Source organism: Seriola aureovittata, chromosome 14 (genome assembly GCF_021018895.1).
Source record: "Seriola aureovittata isolate HTS-2021-v1 ecotype China chromosome 14, ASM2101889v1, whole genome shotgun sequence".
In the NCBI taxonomy this organism is placed as follows: Eukaryota; Metazoa; Chordata; class Actinopteri; order Carangiformes; family Carangidae; genus Seriola; species Seriola aureovittata.
This window is the reverse complement of record NC_079377.1, coordinates 21,552,890-21,573,850: the sequence shown is the minus strand read 5'-3', so window position 1 is coordinate 21,573,850 and position 20,961 is coordinate 21,552,890. Positions and strand designations below refer to the sequence as shown.

At 41.7% G+C, this 20,961-nt stretch overlaps 1 protein-coding gene across 5 annotated transcripts in view; it reads right to left on the bottom strand.

Annotated features, from left to right (window-relative positions):
• Positions 1 to 304: 304 nt before the first annotated feature.
• Positions 305 to 20,961, bottom strand: part of wdpcp (WD repeat containing planar cell polarity effector) — a 78,094-nt gene continuing 57,437 nt past the window's right edge. For 4 of the 5 annotated variants that reach the window (XM_056395392.1, XM_056395390.1, XM_056395391.1 and 1 more), the window contains 6 exons: positions 20,813 to 20,876; positions 13,523 to 13,622; positions 6,636 to 6,747; positions 3,189 to 3,280; positions 1,874 to 1,905; positions 305 to 848 (listed from right to left, as the gene is read on the bottom strand). In XM_056395392.1, the coding sequence (XP_056251367.1) occupies positions 798 to 848; positions 1,874 to 1,905; positions 3,189 to 3,280; positions 6,636 to 6,747; positions 13,523 to 13,622; positions 20,813 to 20,876 (451 nt within the window). In that variant the 3' untranslated portion in view covers positions 305 to 797. Of the gene's footprint in view, positions 849 to 1,873; positions 1,906 to 3,188; positions 3,281 to 6,635; positions 6,748 to 12,167; positions 12,426 to 13,522; positions 13,623 to 20,812; positions 20,877 to 20,961 lie in introns of those variants that run through there. The other variant, XM_056395395.1, reaches the window with a different exon arrangement.

Here is a 20,961-nt window from a genome sequence, read left to right as displayed (position 1 = left end):
TTTTTGGTGGAAATCCTCTTAGAATGCAAAGTAAATAGATTACGATACAGTGAGGGATTAGGGCTCGCGCGGCGCTGTCAGATTAGTCGGTGAGCGCAGCGCGTCGACAGCTCTGACACGGCTATGGCTGCTGTTCAGGAAAGGGGCTCCGCGCGATGCTTTAAAGTCCCTGGTTGGCTCCTATTCATGAATAAAACTGTGGCCCGTAATCTCGGCCAACACACACACACACACACACACACACACACACACACACACACTTTACACAGCACACACACACACAGAGGAAGCCTGAAACATTCAATATCAGTGGTGATGGAAGTATAATAGAAGTCTTTATTTTTTCATGCTGATTAATGACAAGCTTTAAAACATTTTCTGTCATGTTTTTAGAGGCAGAACCCAGTGTAACTGTTTCCTTTTAAGGTTCATTTGGTGTCGACTTCACTAAGACAGAAAACAACCTGAATCCACATCCATGGAGCTGCTCAGTGTTTTTGTCTGGGCTGGAATTTCACAGATTTACTATGACAGGTCTAAAAAAAAATAATAAAGCCTTCTGGTTTAGGAAACATTGTTTTTCAGTCTGACAATACAAAACTGCATCATTTATTATACATTTAGATATTTATAATTATTACACTTTTATCATTTACATCATCATCTGTGTGTGTACAGATGTTGAGATCCCCACACATTACATAAGTAAGTAACTACTTTGCATGTAAAAAAAATATAAAAAGAACATGTTATTGACGAGTCATTGTGCTTCTCCAGTTTCCCATTAGTCAGATTTTTCAAACCATTCCTAAATGGACGACATGAAGCTTCCCAGGGTCGTCATCTTCCTGAGAAACAGAATAAACAGAAATGTTGTGTTTTACAAACCTGAACAGCTTAATCTGTAAATATAAAGACAACCGGTTTACAGCATATAAAGTCACAGTTTTACGTGACCTGGATTTGTACTTAATTGATTATGTTAATTGCCCTCAGTCTTGATAACGATTCAGATTACTTCTCCTTTATACATGCAGACACCTTCACACCTTAAATTTGCACTGACCAACACAGAAACACAAAATGTTAACTCCAGGGTTACACTGCTCTCATATTTGAAAACATTTAAATAAAAAATCAGTTAATATCAAACCTTAATCATCATTACATGAGGCCGAGTATACTGCATCTAAACTGCAACAATTATTTTCATTATCAATTGTTATTTTCTCGATTTATCAATTAATTGTTTTTCTGTAAAACATCAGAAAGCAGTAAAAAAAGACATGTCCTTAAATTACTTGTTTAGTCCCAGTAAGAGTTCAAAATATTTCATTTATTATCATATATGATAAAAACATGCGGTAAATCGTCACATTTGAGAAGCTTTAACTTTAATGTTCCCGCTATTTCAAATGTGATTATAACCAAACACACGCGTTTAGATGCTAGGTCGTAGTTTCAGTACGCAGCCTTGGGATATTCTGCAAAAACTGGCAGGTAGGATGCAAATTCCACCCACAAGTCAGGCCCATATACTGACACTGATTCACCTCAAGGTGGCGCTGTCATAATTAAGTTTATGTTTGACCTTTAGTCCAAATTCTTTCATCATTTTAGTCTCTGGAGTCATCTTGAATGCGAACTGGAGGTACAGTGTTACCGTACAGTTGGTATATTTAGTTTTTTCCCCCATTGGGAACCACTGTGCACAGGATACTGCTATGACTACACTACTGCATTATAGGCTATGAACTTATAATGTGATTCTAGATAACTTTATCATCTGATCCATAGGGAGACATGACACAGGCCTTGTGAATTCTGTCAACAGAAATGAAAGTAAAAATCAATTTTCAGTCAATCAACTTACATTCTTATAGTCTGCGTCACCTTCACTGACTCCTGCAGAACAAAATGAAACGACACAACATGTTGGAATATGTTCCAGAAAAACCAGCCGCGTCACATTAAACAAGTACAACGACCAAACATTAGACATGCATAATCACACACGACAGCCCTACAGCACATAAACAGAGACACACACGCAGACACACACACACACAGCTGAATGCCTGAACAGGTTACATGCTCACTCAGTAGGTCGGACACGTTGCCTTTTCTGGGTTTTAACAAATGTAGTAAACCGTTGTCACTCATGGCGATCTCTCTCCCTCTGAGCTCTGCGTTAATAAGGTTATGATTGACATTAAAACCCCAGCGTGCCTTATACAGATATTTAAAACGCTGATGCAAATTCCCTCCAATAGCCTACAGTCCGGATTATCAAATGACAGAGCGATTTGGTACCGAGACAATTGCTAATAACCCAAAAAATGGAATTATTAAAATGGAGAGAGCGAGAAGGAGGAGAGGAAGAAGTGAAGAAGAACAAGAAGTGATGTTTTCTTAATGGATGTTTTTCCTAAATGACCAGTTAGTCATCTCAGACATCTGAGACTGAGAGAGCAGAGCACTCAGGCTACGTTTAGAGAATAAAATAGGCTGAATGTCGCCGGAGAATTGTTGCAGGGCATAAAACGTGGCCCTGAAACCGACATGCTGAACATTATGAGCTGTGATTTAATGTAATGGGCTGCTAGTGGTGGTGGAACTGATGAACACACTTGTTATAAGTAGTTTGGGGAAATTAAGAGCAACATAGAGGGTGATTTTGTTTGAAGTCAAAAAGGCAACAACATTTAATTGCTTCCATAGATCAATTTATTTCCTGTTGGGGGAGGGGTGATGCTTAAATATTTGAGCAGGTGTTTTATTATAATTTCTGGATTTCTGAAAGGAAAAGAATTCCAGCTACAAAGATGAAACCATTAGGAGAAAGAAAATCAGGTTTTGTTTTTGTTAAGATGGTCAATCAAGAAACTGCAGTGGAGTAATTGGTCCGAATTTTTATGTACATCTACTGGCACCCTATACTGTACACCCCACCCAATAAAACCATTTCCAACCACCTCAAATCTTTCAGATTTTAATGTGGAAAAATATGATATTTATTCTTGAACATGCAATAACGATGATTGTTATCTGACAAAGCATATAAGACGTTTTTTTACATCTGTGTTTTTAATTCTTGTGATTCTCCGGCGTTAGATAAGTTGTTCTCTCACAGACACCACAAACACACAGAGATACAGATACTTAACGTGACTGACAGACAGACAGACCTGTGTGTCTCAGTGTCCTGAACACATCTGGGCTCACGGTCACACGAACGCTCTCCGCCTGTAATCTCCTCCGACTGGCTCCTCCATCAACGCTGAGGAACAAAGAGGAAACAGAGGAACATCTGTTGCACTTTGTTTAAAGATTAAGTGTTAAAATACATCCACGACACACACACACACACACGCACACACACACGCACACACACACACACACACACACACACACACACACACACACACACACACACACACACACACACACACACACACACACACACCAGAATGTACTCTGAAGTGGAGTAACCACACATGAACCAGCTTTTATAAATGGTTTATAATTAGGTTATTAATTGGTTTGTTAGCACTTTATAAATCATAAATAAACAATTATAAACATGTTATAACACAGTTTCCATACATTGATGCAGGCTCACTATTTGGCAAGATCAAGTTAATACTTGCTACTCATTAATCTGCTGAGTTACTAGTATTTATAACTGGAAAAAGGAGCCTTATTGTAAACATCATTTATTTATGAGTTACTATAAGTATTTTTACTACTAAGTTTACTAACTTCTTCAAGATTAATGAGTAGTAACTAGATCTTGCCAAATAGTGAGTCTGTACCAATGTTTTGTTTGTTAACACTTTATTAATCATAAATGATAAACTATAAATATGTTAGATCACAGTTTTCATGCAGCATTTATACGACCATTTATAACTGGAAAAAGGAGCCTTATAGTAACTCATTAATAAATTATGTATTTTACACTTTACAATAGGATTTATAACTTGTTTATTTATGATTTATAAAGTGTTAACAACTGAATTAATAACCTAATTATAAACCATTTATAAGTCCTTTATAAGGGTCTTATTGTACAGTGGTACCCAAAGTTTAACTGCGCTGTAGTCACTGCCATCGATACAACATCAGGTATTTATGTTGTCAACAAACATATTTACTGATATAACTGTATCAACGTTGTTGTGACGTTAATTAACAACATTTCCTCATTAAATCAACAGAAAATATAACGGCCATCTTTACTTAAAAACATATTTGCTGTCACAAACGTATAATCCTCGGCCACTTGAAAGAGAGTTATTCTCAAATGGACGCCTCGCTCTCTCTCGGAGCCGTCGTCTTCGTCTCTGCTTCTTGTGTGTTTGAAAACAACAGAACAGAGAGATTCCTTGAACAATAATCAGTCCAGCCTCAATCTGCCACCACAAACTCAGTATGTTTTGAGGTTTTTCTCGGTGGCGTGAGGCTGATTTCTTTTCAGCTTCTACAAACTGACTCCTGACACAGGACAGATTTTAATATATTGGTGAGTCATTACTTTGTGCTTCTGCTCGGGGCTCCAGGATCAGGGAGATGCTGAACCCCTCCCTCCTCACAGGTTGATTAAAAAAAAAACTGAAAATTTAATTGTCAAATGTAAACAGCTTGGCTCCCTGTGTCACTCTTGACTAACCTCACATTAACTCTGGCCTCCACTAAGCAAAATATAAAAATAGCCTCCATTCTGTCTTTACTCCGCTGACAGAGGAGTACGTGATGAACGAGAGAGGCCAACAGCCATCAAAGGAACGTTGGGATGCTTCCCAGTTTCCCGTCTCGTTCTCTCTCATTTCTCCGCACACAGAGTCGGATTTGGGGAATGCGGGAATCGGCGAGGAGCCCCCGAACTGCCATTGTGCTCGCCTCCCTCTCTTTCTCTGCTCTTTTCTCAGCGAGCCAAACGGGAGAACGCCCGCGCTATAATGCCTCCCCTACTCCATCTCGGCTAAGCTGTCATTGGCTTCACATGAGAAACAATGAAACTTCATCGGAGACCAGATTACAAAAAAGAAGAGGGGGGGGGTTCAATATAAAAATTGTTCTAAAGGAAGGGGGGAAATTGTGCAATAAAAAAGGCAGAAGCTTTTGTCTCTTTTTCTCTGTGGCCATTATCTTTGGGGAGGTTTGGGGATCTGCTTTCTCAGCCTCTGTCAGCGGTGCAGGGGAAGACCTGGGGTAGTGCGACCGGGCTTTTGGCTGCCAAATCGCCCTAACCCTCTTTACCACTCTTTTTTTCTCTTCTCATTCCTTTTACTGTTTTTTTAAAAGAGCTTAGGCCAGAGCATCTCTCTCTGTCTCCCCCCCCACCCCACCCCACCCCACCCCACCCCACACCCCCCTCTTCCCTCTCTCTCTCTCTCTCTCTCTCTCTCTGGACCCAGCTTGTTTAAATTGGCCGATAGGAAGGGATTTGGGATGGATGGAGGGGGCTTAGAGAAACGCAGAGTGGAGGGGTGGAGGTGGGTGGGGGGGTGGTGGGGGGGTGCAGAGAGTCATCAGTGTTACAGTCAAACAGCCATGAAAAGCCTATGAGGATGAAAAGAACAAGAGCGCCTTTTTTATCTAATGCACACAAATCCCATATAAATACTCCAATATGTTAGTTGGGGTATGACAAGGAATGCCCCTCCATCACCCCCCCCCCCCCCCCCCCCCCCACCACCACCACCACCCATCCTACAATAATAGAGATGTGGATGGCTATATTTGTATGTATCTGTTTGTGTGTGTGTGTGTGTGTGTGTGAGACAGGCAGGGACAAAGAGAGAAATGCTTTCAGGGTGTCTTTAGTCACACTGTTTCAACATATCATTCAAGTACACCAGTGTATTAAACAATCACTCTGAAACAGTGAGTTTTGGTCTGCACACCAGAGACTGAACCGTGGTGAAAATGGACTCCGGTGGCGTTTTAAATGTGGCTCCGGGTTTCAGCGTTGGGATCTCTGGCGGCGTAAGACCCGGAACTGATGTGGCTTTGACATTTGAAATGTCACAGGGAGTGTGAAGGCTTTAAGGCTGCAGCTGGGTCATTTTTGCCACAGACACTCTCATATAATTCATATAGAGACAATAGTGAATCACCATGGGAGACGACATGAATGAGTGGAAGTTAAAAAAGAAAAGAATCCTCCAAACACAAATTGAGTCTGTAGGCCTTATTTTTAATGAGCTGAACTAAATGTTTTTATTTATTTATTCTATTTATTCTCGGCAACTAGAATCAATATGAAACAATGTGACTTTATGAATATATGTCACAGTGATGAACCTACAGAGACTTATCACCTACATCTTCAGATTCACGAGTTTCAGCTTATCGTTCAACTTTACTCTCCCCGCTCTCGTAGTCGTTTTCAGCCTCACCAGGCAGCTCTACCAACCCACCGTCCACAACCTGCTCAGCACCACACAGCAGACAGACACAGGTAGAGAGCCGCTGAGCATTTAGCAGGAAAACAGCCAGATACTTTCCACAAAACACGACTACATGAGAGTGAATATTGGACTCCAAATGAATGCTAATGTTGCTCTGTATCGTATCAACTTAAAAGGGGGATAATATGCCCCACACACACACACACACAGTACACTCACTGTGTTGTGGTAGAGCTTGAGAGCGACGGTCCTGTCGCACTTTGGTTCCTCTCAGTCCGTCTGTCGCCGAGGCTGGAACCACACACGCCATTGCTACCTCTCAGAGGATCGTCTAAGAAACACACACACACACACACACACACACACACACACACACACACACACACACACACACACACACACACACACACACACACAAAGAGGGATAAGGATGAGCAAGAGCAACAGTTGTCATTTATCTGAAAATTTTAGCTGGATTTTCCTTTACAGAGCCTGTAAAAAATATGAACTCCACTTGGAAGTGATCAATATTCTTTTAGGACACTGCATCACTTTTTCAGACAGCTGCAAACAAGTATACTGCTTTTTATATTCACAATTAATTTTAATTTTGGAGAGATCTATTTTGTGTTTGACACTAAAGAGTCTTTTTCTGTTGCTCAGCGTCTGAACAGTCCAGTTACAGCGTCTGTAGTACGACTGTAAGCCTTCTAATTTATCATCTCTATGGTTTGTGTAAACAGCCATGTGCATGTGGGTGTAGGTTTTTGCTAATTTGACAGTCTAGTTTCTGACAAACATGTTATTCCAGTGAAGTTTCTGAATTGATACGAGAAGTCAAACACTAATGGAGGATGTGTGAACAGAGCGAGCGACCGAGCCGAGAGGGAGAGCAGAAACAAACGCTGCGTTCCTTCAACACACCGGAGCTAACAGGCTTTTATCATAACGACCGAGAAAAGAGAGAGAGAGACAGAGAGAGAGACAGGGAGAGAGAGGGAGAGAGGAGGTGGAGAAGTGGATCTTCAGATAAAGCTCTTGTCTCTTTGCCCATTGAAAGGCCCTACAGTCACATCAGCCTTTGTGTGGGGGAGACAGAACGATCAGGCAACCAACTTGGCTTCTCCTCTTGGCAAGACGCTCCTCAAAAGAAAAAGAGATAGAGAGGAAGAGAAAGAGGCCTTCCCTCGCACTTGTTCGCTACTCTGCCTCTCACAATGCCGTATCTATCCAAATCAACACACTTGTCAGCCAGACAGCTACGAGCGATTTCCAACGCAGTTATAAAAGGAACCATTTCTAAGCTGAAATGTGTGTTCTCCATTGTGCTTATGTGTATGTGTGTGTGCCCAAGCAACGGCAGAATCTCTGTTTATCGGGGTTTACAATGGATACACATAAATACGAGAAGAGGTGCATAGAAATACGGAGGCTCTGCCCGATCTGATTCCAAGTCCAAGACTGACGCTGGTAAAAGACACGCACCTTAAAGAGCCACTCCATCTGGTATTGAGTCATTTTCTTTAGAAAACAAGTGAAAAATCGTTCAGACAATAGCATGAGATGTGCTGCTCTTTCCAATGTTTCCTCTTTCAAATGCAAATCAGCTCATTTCTACGATTTTCTCAAAGTGAAATGTGATAAACCAGGGTGGCGATGGCCTACATCAGCTGTTTTTAGAACAGCTGGATGGTTTTTCTGCAGGTACAAAATGACCTCAAGTTAAATGGCTCAAGTCCTGAGGACCAGAACTAAAACCCATCGACCTCGAGTTAAAGGGAAAGTTTTGATATTTTGGATGAGATGATGAGAAGGTCGATACCTCTCTCACTCCTACAGCGAGCAGCAGGCCACCTCAGCTTGGCACAAAGACGGGAAAGAAGGGAACAAAGGAAACTAAATCTGTCCACCAGCTCCTCCAGTTCACTAATTAACACATTATATCCTGTTTATTTAATCTGTACAAAAACCCAAGTGCAAAAACCACACTGTGACCCGCTGGTAAATACAGGCTGGGGAAATGACACGAGGAATGATTTCCTCACTGGCAGCTACTACTGTCAAAGCTGCCCTTGAGCAAGGCATTTCACCCCCACTGTTTCAACAGAGCTACTGAGAGGCTGAAGGTTTAGAGGTGTGACAATGTCAGACTGTGTGAACACAGTCCACTCATGTCTTCCTCGTTCAGTCAATCTTCTGCCATTTATCCACATTTGGGTGATGTTGGTGGCGGGAGGTTAAAACAGGAAGCCCAGACGTCCAACTCCTCCTGGTGGATAACAAACCAGGTGGGATGTCTAATCTCCACCTCCAGGAGGGATCCTGAGCAGTTGCATGAATCACCTCAACAGGCTCCTTTCAATGCAAAAGAAGCAGCAGGACTTCTCCAAGCTCCCACCTGTATCTGAACTCCGCACTTATTGATTTAAGATGGAATTATGCCACTGTGAGCAAACACGAATGTCTCTGCAAAAGGTGTCAGCGGGTAACCGTAGGTGGCAAAGCCTCGCAGACGAGCCTACAGACACACACACACACACACACACACACACACACACACACACACACACACACACACACACACACACACACACACACACACACACACACACACACACACACACACGTCTGCGCATCAAGCAAGAGGTTTGGTTCCTTCAGTTCCAGTTTGGAGGTGGTTTTAGAACAGACAAGAGAAAAAACAATTAAACAATATTCAAGTTAATCTACAAATATAAAAATAAACAGTTGTGCAAAATGTGTTTTTTTATTTTGTTGTACATATTTTGTTATTTACTGTTTAAATAAAGTTTTCAGTGATCACATGAGCGTTAATTCCTCCTACAGTGTGAAGTGTACGACCTGCTGCATCACCCACAACAACACGATATTACTCTGCTGGCACTGCAAACTGCTCACAACTGCACTATAACTTTATCAGAGGATTATTATTTACTTAAAATGATTTTATGTGGGTATCAATGGAGCTTTAGAAGAATTACTGTAAGTTAGGTGCCAATTCTTAGGTGACAGCGTGGTTGAGAGATTAGCAGGACTGTTAACTAATCAGATCAGGAAGATTCATTAAGTATCAATATTATCAAATAATTACGTACCACTTATAATAAGATCAGCTAAAGACAGTGGTGAAATATATCTTGACAACTAATTTCAGAGACTGAAACGTAATGTGTGTTTGAGTTCGTGTGTGTGTGTGCGTGCAGTGAATGTGTGTATTTGCCTCCATAACAAGGGGTTGACCTGATGCAGGTCATTCAGTGTTTGTGCAGTGAAACATCAGGATGTGTTGTGACTCTGAGGGAGCTGTAGGGAACGACTGCGTTACATGAACAAAACAAGCTGCTCTCGCATTTCTGTTTAACAACTGATTACTTCAGATGGTTGGTTCACGCAGGACTCGGTGTGACCCGCCACCCCCCCCCCCCACCCCCTCGTGTCACCCGACTGCACACATACAGTACACATATTTACACAAACACATATGTCTCCGAGGGCCATTCTGAATTTGATCTGTACTGTGTGACTATGGCTGAGAACAAACACATTTCAGTCTCTTGTGTGTGTTCAAACAGAATATTTGTTAGTCTGGGCTCAAGGTTACCGTCGCTGCACCGTGGGAACTTGTGTTTTTAAAGTCTGTGTGGGAGGACTCACCACTTTTCAAAAATGCGGTTTTGAGTCATAAATAAATCTGAAAAGTGCCAACAGCAGGTATCAATCTGATTAATATGCAGTAATTGTGAATTCACTACTGAGTTTTAATGCTGATACTGACTTCATAACAACATAACGGAGCAAATATTTATCAGAGAACATATTCGATTATTGTTTGCTTGAAGAACAATGTTTTAACAGCCTGAATATGAAATTGTTTCTCAGCTTCACCTGGATATTTACCGTCTTACAGGTAGAAAAGTCTTTATATACTGGTTCCCAGTGGATGGGTCAGGCCCGTCCAAAGGGTTACAAGGTAAGTCTGAGGGGTTGTGACATGATTATTGGGGTAGGACAGAAAATAAAAACTAATTTGTACTGTTTTTTGTCTAATCTTTGCTTTTTGGTGACATTTTAGATAATTTACCTTCTTTGGGCCTAAAACACCTGGAGATTGAGAAGTTTATGAGGGGGGGGGTTTCTGAAACATGATATGACTGTTTAGGTGTTAGGAGTCACGAGACAAAAAGTTGGGAATCACTGGTTAAATCCCGAACAATGTGTGAAATGTCTTTTTAAATCTTAATCTGAAAAGTAACACGTTAGCTCTTTCTGTAGTTTCTTTCCACCACTTTAGCAAAGCAGATCAGTGACAGTGCCTTAAAACAAAACGCTGCTCTCTGCTCGATGTCACAAGCTCCCGTTTCATCAACATTCGTTCGCTGATAAAAACATGTCAACTAGAAAAGAAAACCAGTAAATACAAGTAAAATGTATGTTTGTATAACTTGACATGTTTGTACACGTGCGTGTCTTCGAGAGCCACAGCTGATCCTGGTGGTGTGTGACGACCATGCCAGTGGCTGTGTGTGTGTGTGTGTGTGTGTGTGTGTGTGTGTGTGTAAAGCGAGACACCTGTTCACTGGAGCCCTCTGCTTGAAGCAAGTCACTCATTATTTATGAACTGGCTTTTCTGCTCTGTTAATATGCTCTGTCTGCATGTCTGAACGTTGACACACAACTGTACAGCACACACAAATACACACACACACAAACACACACACACACACACACACACACACACACACACACACACACACACACACACACACACACACACACACACTTAGAGACAGGCATCAGTTTAACCGTCATCACCACTGACTGTAACACAGTGTCAATATCCTCCTCGATTGTGTTTCCAAACAACCTCAATCAAACCATCTATCATGTAACATGCTGATGGCTCATGTGAATGTGTGTGTGAGTATCTGTGTTTGTGAAAGAAAGGGAGCTATCTACAAATCATTTCATTATCTCTATTAACTCTGCAGAACTCTCTGTAAGCCAGCGACCGTACTCTGCCAAAGATCCTTTGTGAGGGAAGAACCTTCACTCTGTAAGACCACTGTACAACCACAGGTGGGCTGAGTGTTTCTGTTGCTGTGGGATCACGTCAATATCAGGAGTCCTGTTCTCCCAGTTAATCTTTCATTCACATCAATATCAATAAATTAAGCTTATTAGTCTAATGTTCTGCCTCGTGAAAAATAAAGTGTGTAAGATTTAGTAGCTATAGCTGTTATTTCAATGTATCAAATGCATATTTATTCGCATTCAGGTGAATTAAAGAAACCGATTAGACTCCGTGTACAATAGTTTTTCCTCCAAAACACGGACTCACAGAGGAGACTCGTTTGATTTTAGTGTCACTATTACACACTGGCCAGATTTGTGAAGTGTTGTCTCACCGCAGAAACATCAGGCTAATACTGCAGCAACACATACTGCAGGCGGCTGGTTGTACGCTGGTGGTAAGATAGCTGATGCAGAATGTAACGTTAGATTCATATTTTTTATCTGGTATCTGCGTTGATGTCAGACCATGTGAATAAACGTGGACGTGCATTCCCACCTTTGGAAAGAAACGTTATAACGGGATGGAAGTTTCAGGAAAGAGACTTCTGGATTATGTTTGAAACAGTCGAACGTTAAGAGACAAAACCTGCGAATGGAAGAAAACTGGGAGGTTGGCAATATTCATGCATCCTTTAATTTTCATGTGTTTCTTTACTCATTCATATTCTTCTTTCATTTTTCATTTTCTTAATTCATTTATTTTCTTTCCTTCACCTCCTTCCCCTTCCAATTCATTCATTTTATCCCCTTATCCTTTCATTCCACCTTCCTTCCATTGCTTTTCTTCCTCTCCCTCTTCATTTTTGCCCTCCACCTCCTTATTCTTTTTCTGCTGTCATCCCTCCTTTTTTCTTTCACTCGTCTGTCCCTTCCTCCATCTTTCTCTGCTGTGCTGTTGTACAAGGATAGGACATGCTGCAGGTGATGGAGGTAAATCATCGAGGACATAATTAAGAGGCTTATGAGGAGGAGTGTGCGTGTTGGGCATCACATTAGGAAAAAAAAAGAAAGAAATTGCATGCAAACAGGCCTCACAGTTACACAAACGCTCATTTTCATTCACCCACAAACACACAGACACTCAGCCTTAGGGGTTTGACCTTATACAGTGGAGTTAAATACCTCTCTCGCCTCATTTGGTTGTCTGTGAGCGCACACACACACACACACACAAACACACACACACACACACACACACACACATACATATATAAACACACACAGCCTTCTGGTGTGTTTTAAGCACCAATGAAGGACTCATCAGACATGTTCATCTAGTTCCCTCACAAATTTGAATGTTTTCTGCTCACCCGTTGGCTCTTAAAGCCTCTGTGAGGAATTGTGTGTGTGTGTGTGTATAATGAGGAACTCGGCTTGATCCCCTCTGGTATGTGCTTTCGGGAGTTTTTGTCAAAGGGCAGCAGCACAGCCTGAAGTAATGACAAAAAACTGGGCCTTCGCTGGTTTTCCTCCCCTTGCTGGTTCCTCAAAAAAAACTTGTGTGTAACGTATTTCATTAGGCTGATGTTGCAGACTTTGTTTAGCAACACTTTACACTTCATATCACAACACTTTCTATTCAACTGGGTGGAGAAAACTCTTCATCTAGAACCATCTACATCCAAAAATATAAGTTACTCTTGAAGAATAAGTCTAGCTTTTGTGCTGACAGTGATTACGTAAAAGGTTAGAGTCACTTTTACTTTTTACAAACATGTAATCAAAACTTCACTATCTCATTTTTGATCACCACTATAGATAATATTGTCTTTAAAAAAAAAAAGGCAACAGGTTGTGTGAGTTTTACATGAATATTACTCTGTCAAACATGATCTGATTTAATTCTCCTTGGTGCTATTAAAGGAGGGTGAGAGCCTGAGAAAATGCCTGGTGTTAGATGTCAGAAATGTGTGTCGGAGTGGGTGAGTTACTGAGGTTATCAGGTATCCAGCTCCCGTTTCAGATGTAAGAAATGAGAAATAACGGTTTGGACATCATGATTATTTTCTTACCGTTGCCTGCGATGGCCTGGGCCTCGATTTCATTAGCTTTCCTCTTGGCCACGTCCGCTAGCACCACCTCGCCCTTATCGCTGGCAACATAATGGAGGTCCTTTGAAGGTAATGCAAGAAAGAAAGAAACGTGAACGTTAATCTAAAATGAATCTAGGCTCCGATGACAATAGGGTTTTTTTTTTTTTTTTCGGAGGGTGGAGGCGGTGTTTTGGCTGCTGAAGGAAGAAACAGATGAAATGACACAAAAAAAAAAATGAGTCGTCGTTTGAAGCCCAACATCAGAAAGAGCACCGGTTGGATGAAATGCCGGTTCCTCAAAAAACTTTGAAATCAGCCTCCTTGCACCCCCCCCACTCTCCCCCCTTCCCCCCTCTCCCACACCCTCGTCTCTCCGGTTTTGAACTAGGGAGGATGTTATCTGTCATTTCAAAAGTGGAAGAGAAGGCGAGGGACTATTCACCTTTCAGAGACGCTGGTATTCTCTCTTTACAGAGAAACATTTCCAGCCGAGCATATTACTATATCAGCCTGTGACAATATTGGAAACAGCATGTATCCTCTGCATCTCTCTGTTTGAGTCTCGCACGGCCATAAAGAGAGATAATATTGGTAAATGATGTCTGAGGGTGGCTGATTTAAAGCTCAAGGCTGCCATACTATTCATTAATAACCACACTGCATCAGACAGCTGTTCCTGTTTTAAGGGGCTCTGGGCTACGAGCAAGGCTGAGGTCAATTCATCTATTTGAATAACTGTAAAACAGAAATCAATTCTCAAAACTGTCGTCTTAAATAAATGAGATTCAATTCAATTAAAATCTGGATTGTTCTGTGAGGGATCTGCACTGTGTCCCAAATCTATACTGTGCTCGTTGTGAGCAGGTTTTGATCATGTTGTGCGTTCACACTGGACAAGACAAAGAAATGAAATACACCGGAGGAATAAAAAGTGAGCATACTGTAAACATCTGATATTTGAGTGTGCTGTTGACGGACATCATTCTTCTACAATGCGATACACAAAGGAAATAGAGAAGACGCTCACAGATGAAAAAAGCAAAACTGCACTGCTGTGATTGTCGATAACGTGTGAACGTGGAGAGCAGCTCATCTTCTCATCTACACATGCACACATGATAGAAAAGTGGATTTGGTTCTTTTTGAATTAGGACAAAAACATACCGTTCTTAATGTTACATTGGATTATTTTAAAATTAAAAGAGTGTATCCTGGAGGACACACACTAGCTGAGGCCTTTTGCTCAGATGATATTTAAACAGTGTCACTGGCCATCATTCGTTACAGAATGGTCGTTTGTCTTGACCAGAAAGGTCAGTGATTTGAACGCCCCACAACGGCAGAGAACAATTACAATTATACTTTGTAAGACACTGACTAAACAACCAAACATTCAACTTCTTAAAATGATTGTGATTGAATCAAACCCTCATCCTGGCACCCAACAAGGGGCTACTCAGGGTCGCAGGGTTTCCTTGGGCCGAGTGCAGGGCCTCAGGGCCCATCAAAGGGTACAGCGTGTTAAGGAAAGTCTTCCGCCTCAGCGACATCACAGGACATCAGTGCCGTGACTCAGGGCTCGCCATGGATAACCCTCAGATGGCTAAAGCCAGCCCCCAGCTGAGCCTGCACCCGGCCTTAATACCCCCATATTGTAACCCAGCTTTTGTACCCCAGAGAAAAAAAAAAAAAGAGGAGGGTGGTGGTTTCCAGAAGAGGTGGGGAGCAGCGAGGGATTGAAGCAGAGAGAGGGGGGAGTAAAAGAGAATGAGAGAGAGAGAGGTGCTGAAATTGAAGAGTATGAATGGGAACAGATTGGGTAATTATAGTGTGGTGCCTGCCCTCTGTGGCGAGGAGTTAGGAGGAAATGTGAAAATGGCCGACAACAAAATGGCCTCAAAAGAACCTAAATCGGCTCCCAGGACTGAGGTGGCTAATTCAGCCGCTGTGAACGAGGACATGGCCCCTCAATTAGATACGAGTGAGGCTTCCTAATTGATAACAAACAGAGCAGCGGAAGATTAAACGGGCGAGGAGGAGAGGAGGCAGTACAGTGAAATGATAGTGAGGTGTGTGAGTGAGAGAGAAAAAGAAAGAAGAAAAGGGCAGAGAGAGACCGAGAGAGGGTGAACAAGACATAAAAGACTAGAGGAAGGCAAAATTAACAACAAGGGTTTTCATGTGTGTGTGTGTGTGTGTGTGTGTGTGTTGTGTGTGTGTGTGTGTGTGTGTGTGTGTGTGTGTGAGTGAGTGAGTGAGTGAGTGAGAGAGATTATATGACAGACAGAACAGAACAATATGAACATTTGATGCTGGGGCGCTTTATTCCAGCTTAGCTCCTCATAATACTGTCTGAATCTGGAGAGAGAAACACCCAGAGAAAGAATAAACGAATGAACAAATGTGAAATGAGAGAGAGACAAACTGAGAACTAGGGAGAGGGAGAGACAGAGAGAGAGAGAGAGAGAGAGAGAGAGAGGAGTATCAGCCCGACTAAGAAGGGATAACAATAATACTGCATATAAAACCATCAGATATTACACCTCTTATTCCCCAACGCTCAAACGCGACACTAATCTTATTTATATAAGAGCTTTAGGGGTTGCAGCGCGCCAGCTAACCACACTGATAAAGAGGGGCGTTTTAGTGGGCCATTTTTGGGGAGTAGAGGGTAGGAGGGGGGTGGGGTGGTGGTGGACGCTAAGAGCCCAATATTGACTGATATTTGGGTTACCTCCAAATAAATGAGGGATTAGGTTAACTGGCTCATGTCTATGTGTTTGCAGTCAGTGGGTTATTGTCAAACATAATCGATGAAAAGGACACACCTGAACATACAGTGTGGTCTGCACTTTTTCTTTTTTTTTTCTCCAGGCATTAAGTGCACACTCAAACTTATTATATAAAAGTAGAAGCTCAGTGTCTTGTGTGAGAAACTGCAGCACACAGACTTTATGAAGAGACAGCGGTATGCTAAGTATGCAGTTTTTTTCCAGTTCTATGCATAAGCTATCCATATTATAGTTCGAACATAAAGGTCGACTTCTCCATGTAGTTTTTGTCATTGCCGTTGCAGGCCAGTTGTTGGAGGGTTTGCCTGCAGCCACGTCCACATGATGGCTTTCTTGCTAGCAGTCAGGGATTTGCTCATGTATAAGAAACAAAAGAGCAATCAACATCTCTTATCTCTTTAGCAATCGTGTCTAAATTCTAAAAATGTATGCACTATATACTGAATTCCCACAGTTTAAAAAAAATATTACAAATAATAAACCAGTACTAGATTTTTTTCTTTTTCCTAAAATGACACAGTTGGCCTTTGATAGATGTGAAAATTGCAGTTAGGTTTAAATTCTCCTAAATAGACAAAACCTGCAAGGGGAAATCTCCTAAATACTTGACAACTAAACTGAACTCCTCGTTGCTTAATTGTAAAATAGGTGACTCTACAGAGAAGCCTCTGCTGTCTCCTGAGGGACCGACATTAAATCCCGGTGATTACTGTTGTTTTCTGCTATCAGTCTCCTTGCAGCCACTGGTCACATCATCTGCATGTAGTCATTCATCCCCAGGAACAAGAAAAATGCCAATAAACACCAATAACAATTGGTAATGTAAAATTCAAAGCAACTGCTGTAGGTATTATAATCTTTTAGGGTGGAATTTTTCTTTAACCTTTGCCAACAAACCATCAAATCAAATATTGACAAAGAGACTGGACACATATCCACATAGGCACAGGCGTGCAAACATGAAAATATACATTCACTAATTAACATAGGCATAATCCCTGGACTTGAGCTCACATCCACACACACACACACACACACACACACACCTGTTATCCAGGAGCATTGTGTTTGACTAACACTTCTATCAGATAGGTGTTAAGGACTTAACGTTTTCATAACGCTAATTACTCATCTGAGCAACAACAATGAGCTTATTGCCAAAGATGTGCGATTCCCCCTCCTCCTCCTCCAGGGCCACCAAGCCCTGCGTCAGATAGCGGAGGAAGATAAGGGGGTGAACCCAGCAGACGCAGCTTGCCTTACTGCTAGCGTATCTAACAAGAAACAGTACAAGCCCTCATTGGGGAACAAAAGAGCCGGCATCAGATTCAGCTATCACACAATTTGATTTAATTAACAAGCTACATCAAGAGCCAAAAACCCAGGAAGAAGAAGAAGAAAAAAAAAGGGGGGGGGGGGTGAAGAAAAAAAAAAAAAACTTGTCGTCAGGCTTGACTTGGCTGACGAATGACCTAATTGGTTACATTATCAACTCATTATCAAAGGCTAATTAGGGAGCTACAGAACAGCACCAATTATGGCAAAAAAAAAAAAAAAAAAAAAAAATGCAAACGACTAAGTAACCCCCCACTACCACCATCTCTACATACACCCCCAACCTCCACCTCCGCCAAAACACCCCCTACCACCAACTCCTCCTCCCCCTCAATTTAACCCGACACTAAAGTGTTTCATTTTAACAAAAGGTTTCTTTTTGGAAAAGAAAAGGCTTGGAGGGCCTCTATTGTTAGCTGGGAAACAATGGGACTAGAGGGGTTGGGGGTCTGGTGATAGAGGGGGGTATATCATGCTGGGCAGTTCCAGAAGAGGCAAGGGTGTGCATGTTATTTATGTGTGTGTGTGTGTGTGTGCATTTTACAAAGTCGATGACGCGTTATTGAGCTCTGTGGGCAAGTTTGGAAGTTAGAAAGAGTTCGGCGAAGGTGGGGGTTGCCCTCATTAACCCCCTCCACCTCGACTCAATCAGCCAACCAGCAGGTTAAAGCAACAACACGTCCTAATTAGAGCGAGGGGTGAAATGTCAACGTCCTCTTTTTCTTTCTCTTCTCTCTTTTGGTCCTTTCAAACGATGAGTCGCTGCTCTCTTGGTCACTGAGGCAAAAAAAAAAAGTGCTTAAAGTGCATTAACTTTGTTACAGATCTATGATGAGAAGTATTTGCAATTATCAAAATCTGTCTCTTATGTTTGTTTAAATAAAATATATGTATAAGATCAAATGAAATCATATGTGTGATTCAAGACATGCGTGAAGTTCCAGCCAATTCACCTGCAGTAATAATATTTTTACAAGTTAATGATAATGTGTAAAACGGAAGAAAGATGTCGCCTGTTCAGTATCAACACTACACACGTGGTTTTTATTTCAAAACAGGAAATCAGAAAACATCTGCATCAGCAGAGTCGGAGCAGCAGGAGAACTGAAGAGAACGAGAAAATTGGAGAGGTGGTAGTTTTGGTCGTGCAGTGTGACGAACCACTGGACAGGGACGCACCGTATCTGGATAACATCACACCAACTTCACCCAAACAGGGAAGTTGGAGTGATGTCATCAAAGGAAACGCTGCAGTCATGCAAATCATTTCTGTGACTTCCTGTGAAGTAACGTTCTTTAATTTATTGTGCCTCACATGGCGGCTTATTTTACATCACACACCACTGAAAATTATACAAATCATCTCTCATTGTGTCACATGCAACATTTCTTACTCTATGGTCAATAATTTGGCACAAAACATCGAAAGGATTTAAATGTTCCTGACATGTAAATCTTATTCTCTTCATATGAATATTTGTGATAAAAACTTGAATGAATGAATGAATGAATGAATGAACAAAAGTCTTTAGTTTGTGCATAGTCACGTGTGAATAAATGTTTATGACAAAGCTCCACTAACTGTTGGACATATAAATTATTTACATGAAGGATTTTGACAAAGTATCTTTACATGTATGAATGTACATGAAGCTCTGGGGGATTAATACAATTCCAGCTCTCGTTTCTGTCCTTACTCATTTCTCGACACTTCCAAAGTGACAAAGCAAGACTTGTCTTTTCTCTTTCACCTTTTCTCTTGTTTTGCATTTGTCATATAGCTTTCCATCTCCACCACGACCCCCTCCTCTCCTCTCTGACCCCCCCCCCCCCTTCCCTTGCGCTCTTTCAAGGTCCACAGGCTCGACTCCACCTTTTCAATTCGGCTTCCCAGCAGCACTACTTAGTGGGGAGGGAATTGGAACCAGTGCTATCAGTGTGATTGAGGAAGCAAGGAGTGTGAATGTGTGTGTGTGTGTGTGTGTGTGTGCGTGTGTGTGTGTGTGTGTGTGTGTGTGTGTGTGTATGGGGGTCTGTATTAATGTCTAGGGTGTTGGTGAAGCATGGAGCAAAAGGGGGCCCCCATGAAAAAGGGGGTCAAACACACAGAAGAGCATTTCAGAGTGGAGTGGAAGAAAGAGCGAGTTAGAGCGAGGCCATGGAGGCTGTGAAAAGTTAGGGGCCCACACTGAGATCACACCTGCTCTCTGACATGCAACACACACACACACACACACACACACACACACACACACACACACACACACACACACACACACACACACACACACACACACACTTAACCCTTAAACAGCAAAATTTGTCCATTCAACCATAGAAAGACAAGAGTGAGTGAGTGAGTGAGTGAGTGAGTGAGTGAGTGAGTGGTGAAGTTACACCCTTGATTGGCCACCTGAGTCTTTTATTTCTTTACCAGGCTTGTGTTGCTGTGCTGACGTGCTGCAGTAAGTTTAAGCAAGTCTCATTTCTGGTTGCTGGCCGCTCCGATTTTTTTAAAATTTTTAACTGGCTCACGGATGTGGTGACCCACAGGGATGTCTCCCGGTGCTCCTGATGGTCAGTCAGACTATGGAAGAGTCTATAGTGCAAACACCATTAAATCAGAAATGGACTTTCACTGTCAGCGCTCGTGCTCCTGTGGCAAAAGCCTATTTATTTTTAGGTAGCATGTTGTGCTGTTGCATTTTGAGATTATTTTCTATTAAGTTTATAAATAAGTGTTTTGGCATGCCAGGCCAAGTGGTGCTATCCATGGTACTGAAAGAGGGATTTAATTCTAGCATGTTAAAATAGTATTTCACCTGTTGTTTTGTTGTGTATGATCACATCCCCCATGTGTCCACATGAGGAAAGCACAAGGCACATGGTCACCCTGGGAAAAGAACAGTCCACCCATATACTAGATTTATATCATTGTCTTGTTTACGTCTCTTCTTCCAGTGTTTGGCTTTAACAGACTCTCCATCCATTCTTTCATCATATTATCTGGTAATTTGTCCTCACAAGATTACAAATTCCTTGAATGACAGACTTAAAAAAAACCATGATGTGTTTTAGTATAATGTTAGTAAGCCTTTTGTCAAAGTATGCATCACATTCTTTCAGCTTGCTTTCCACTCACCATGAATAAATCTCTGTCTTCCAGATCTACAGCGAGGAGGAAGGCCTTCTCAAAGCGCTGGTGTCTGCAGATAGAACATGGAGACAGTTAAAAAGGAAACATGACAACACGCTGACAAAAAAGCTACACAATCATCAATCTGAAAATAT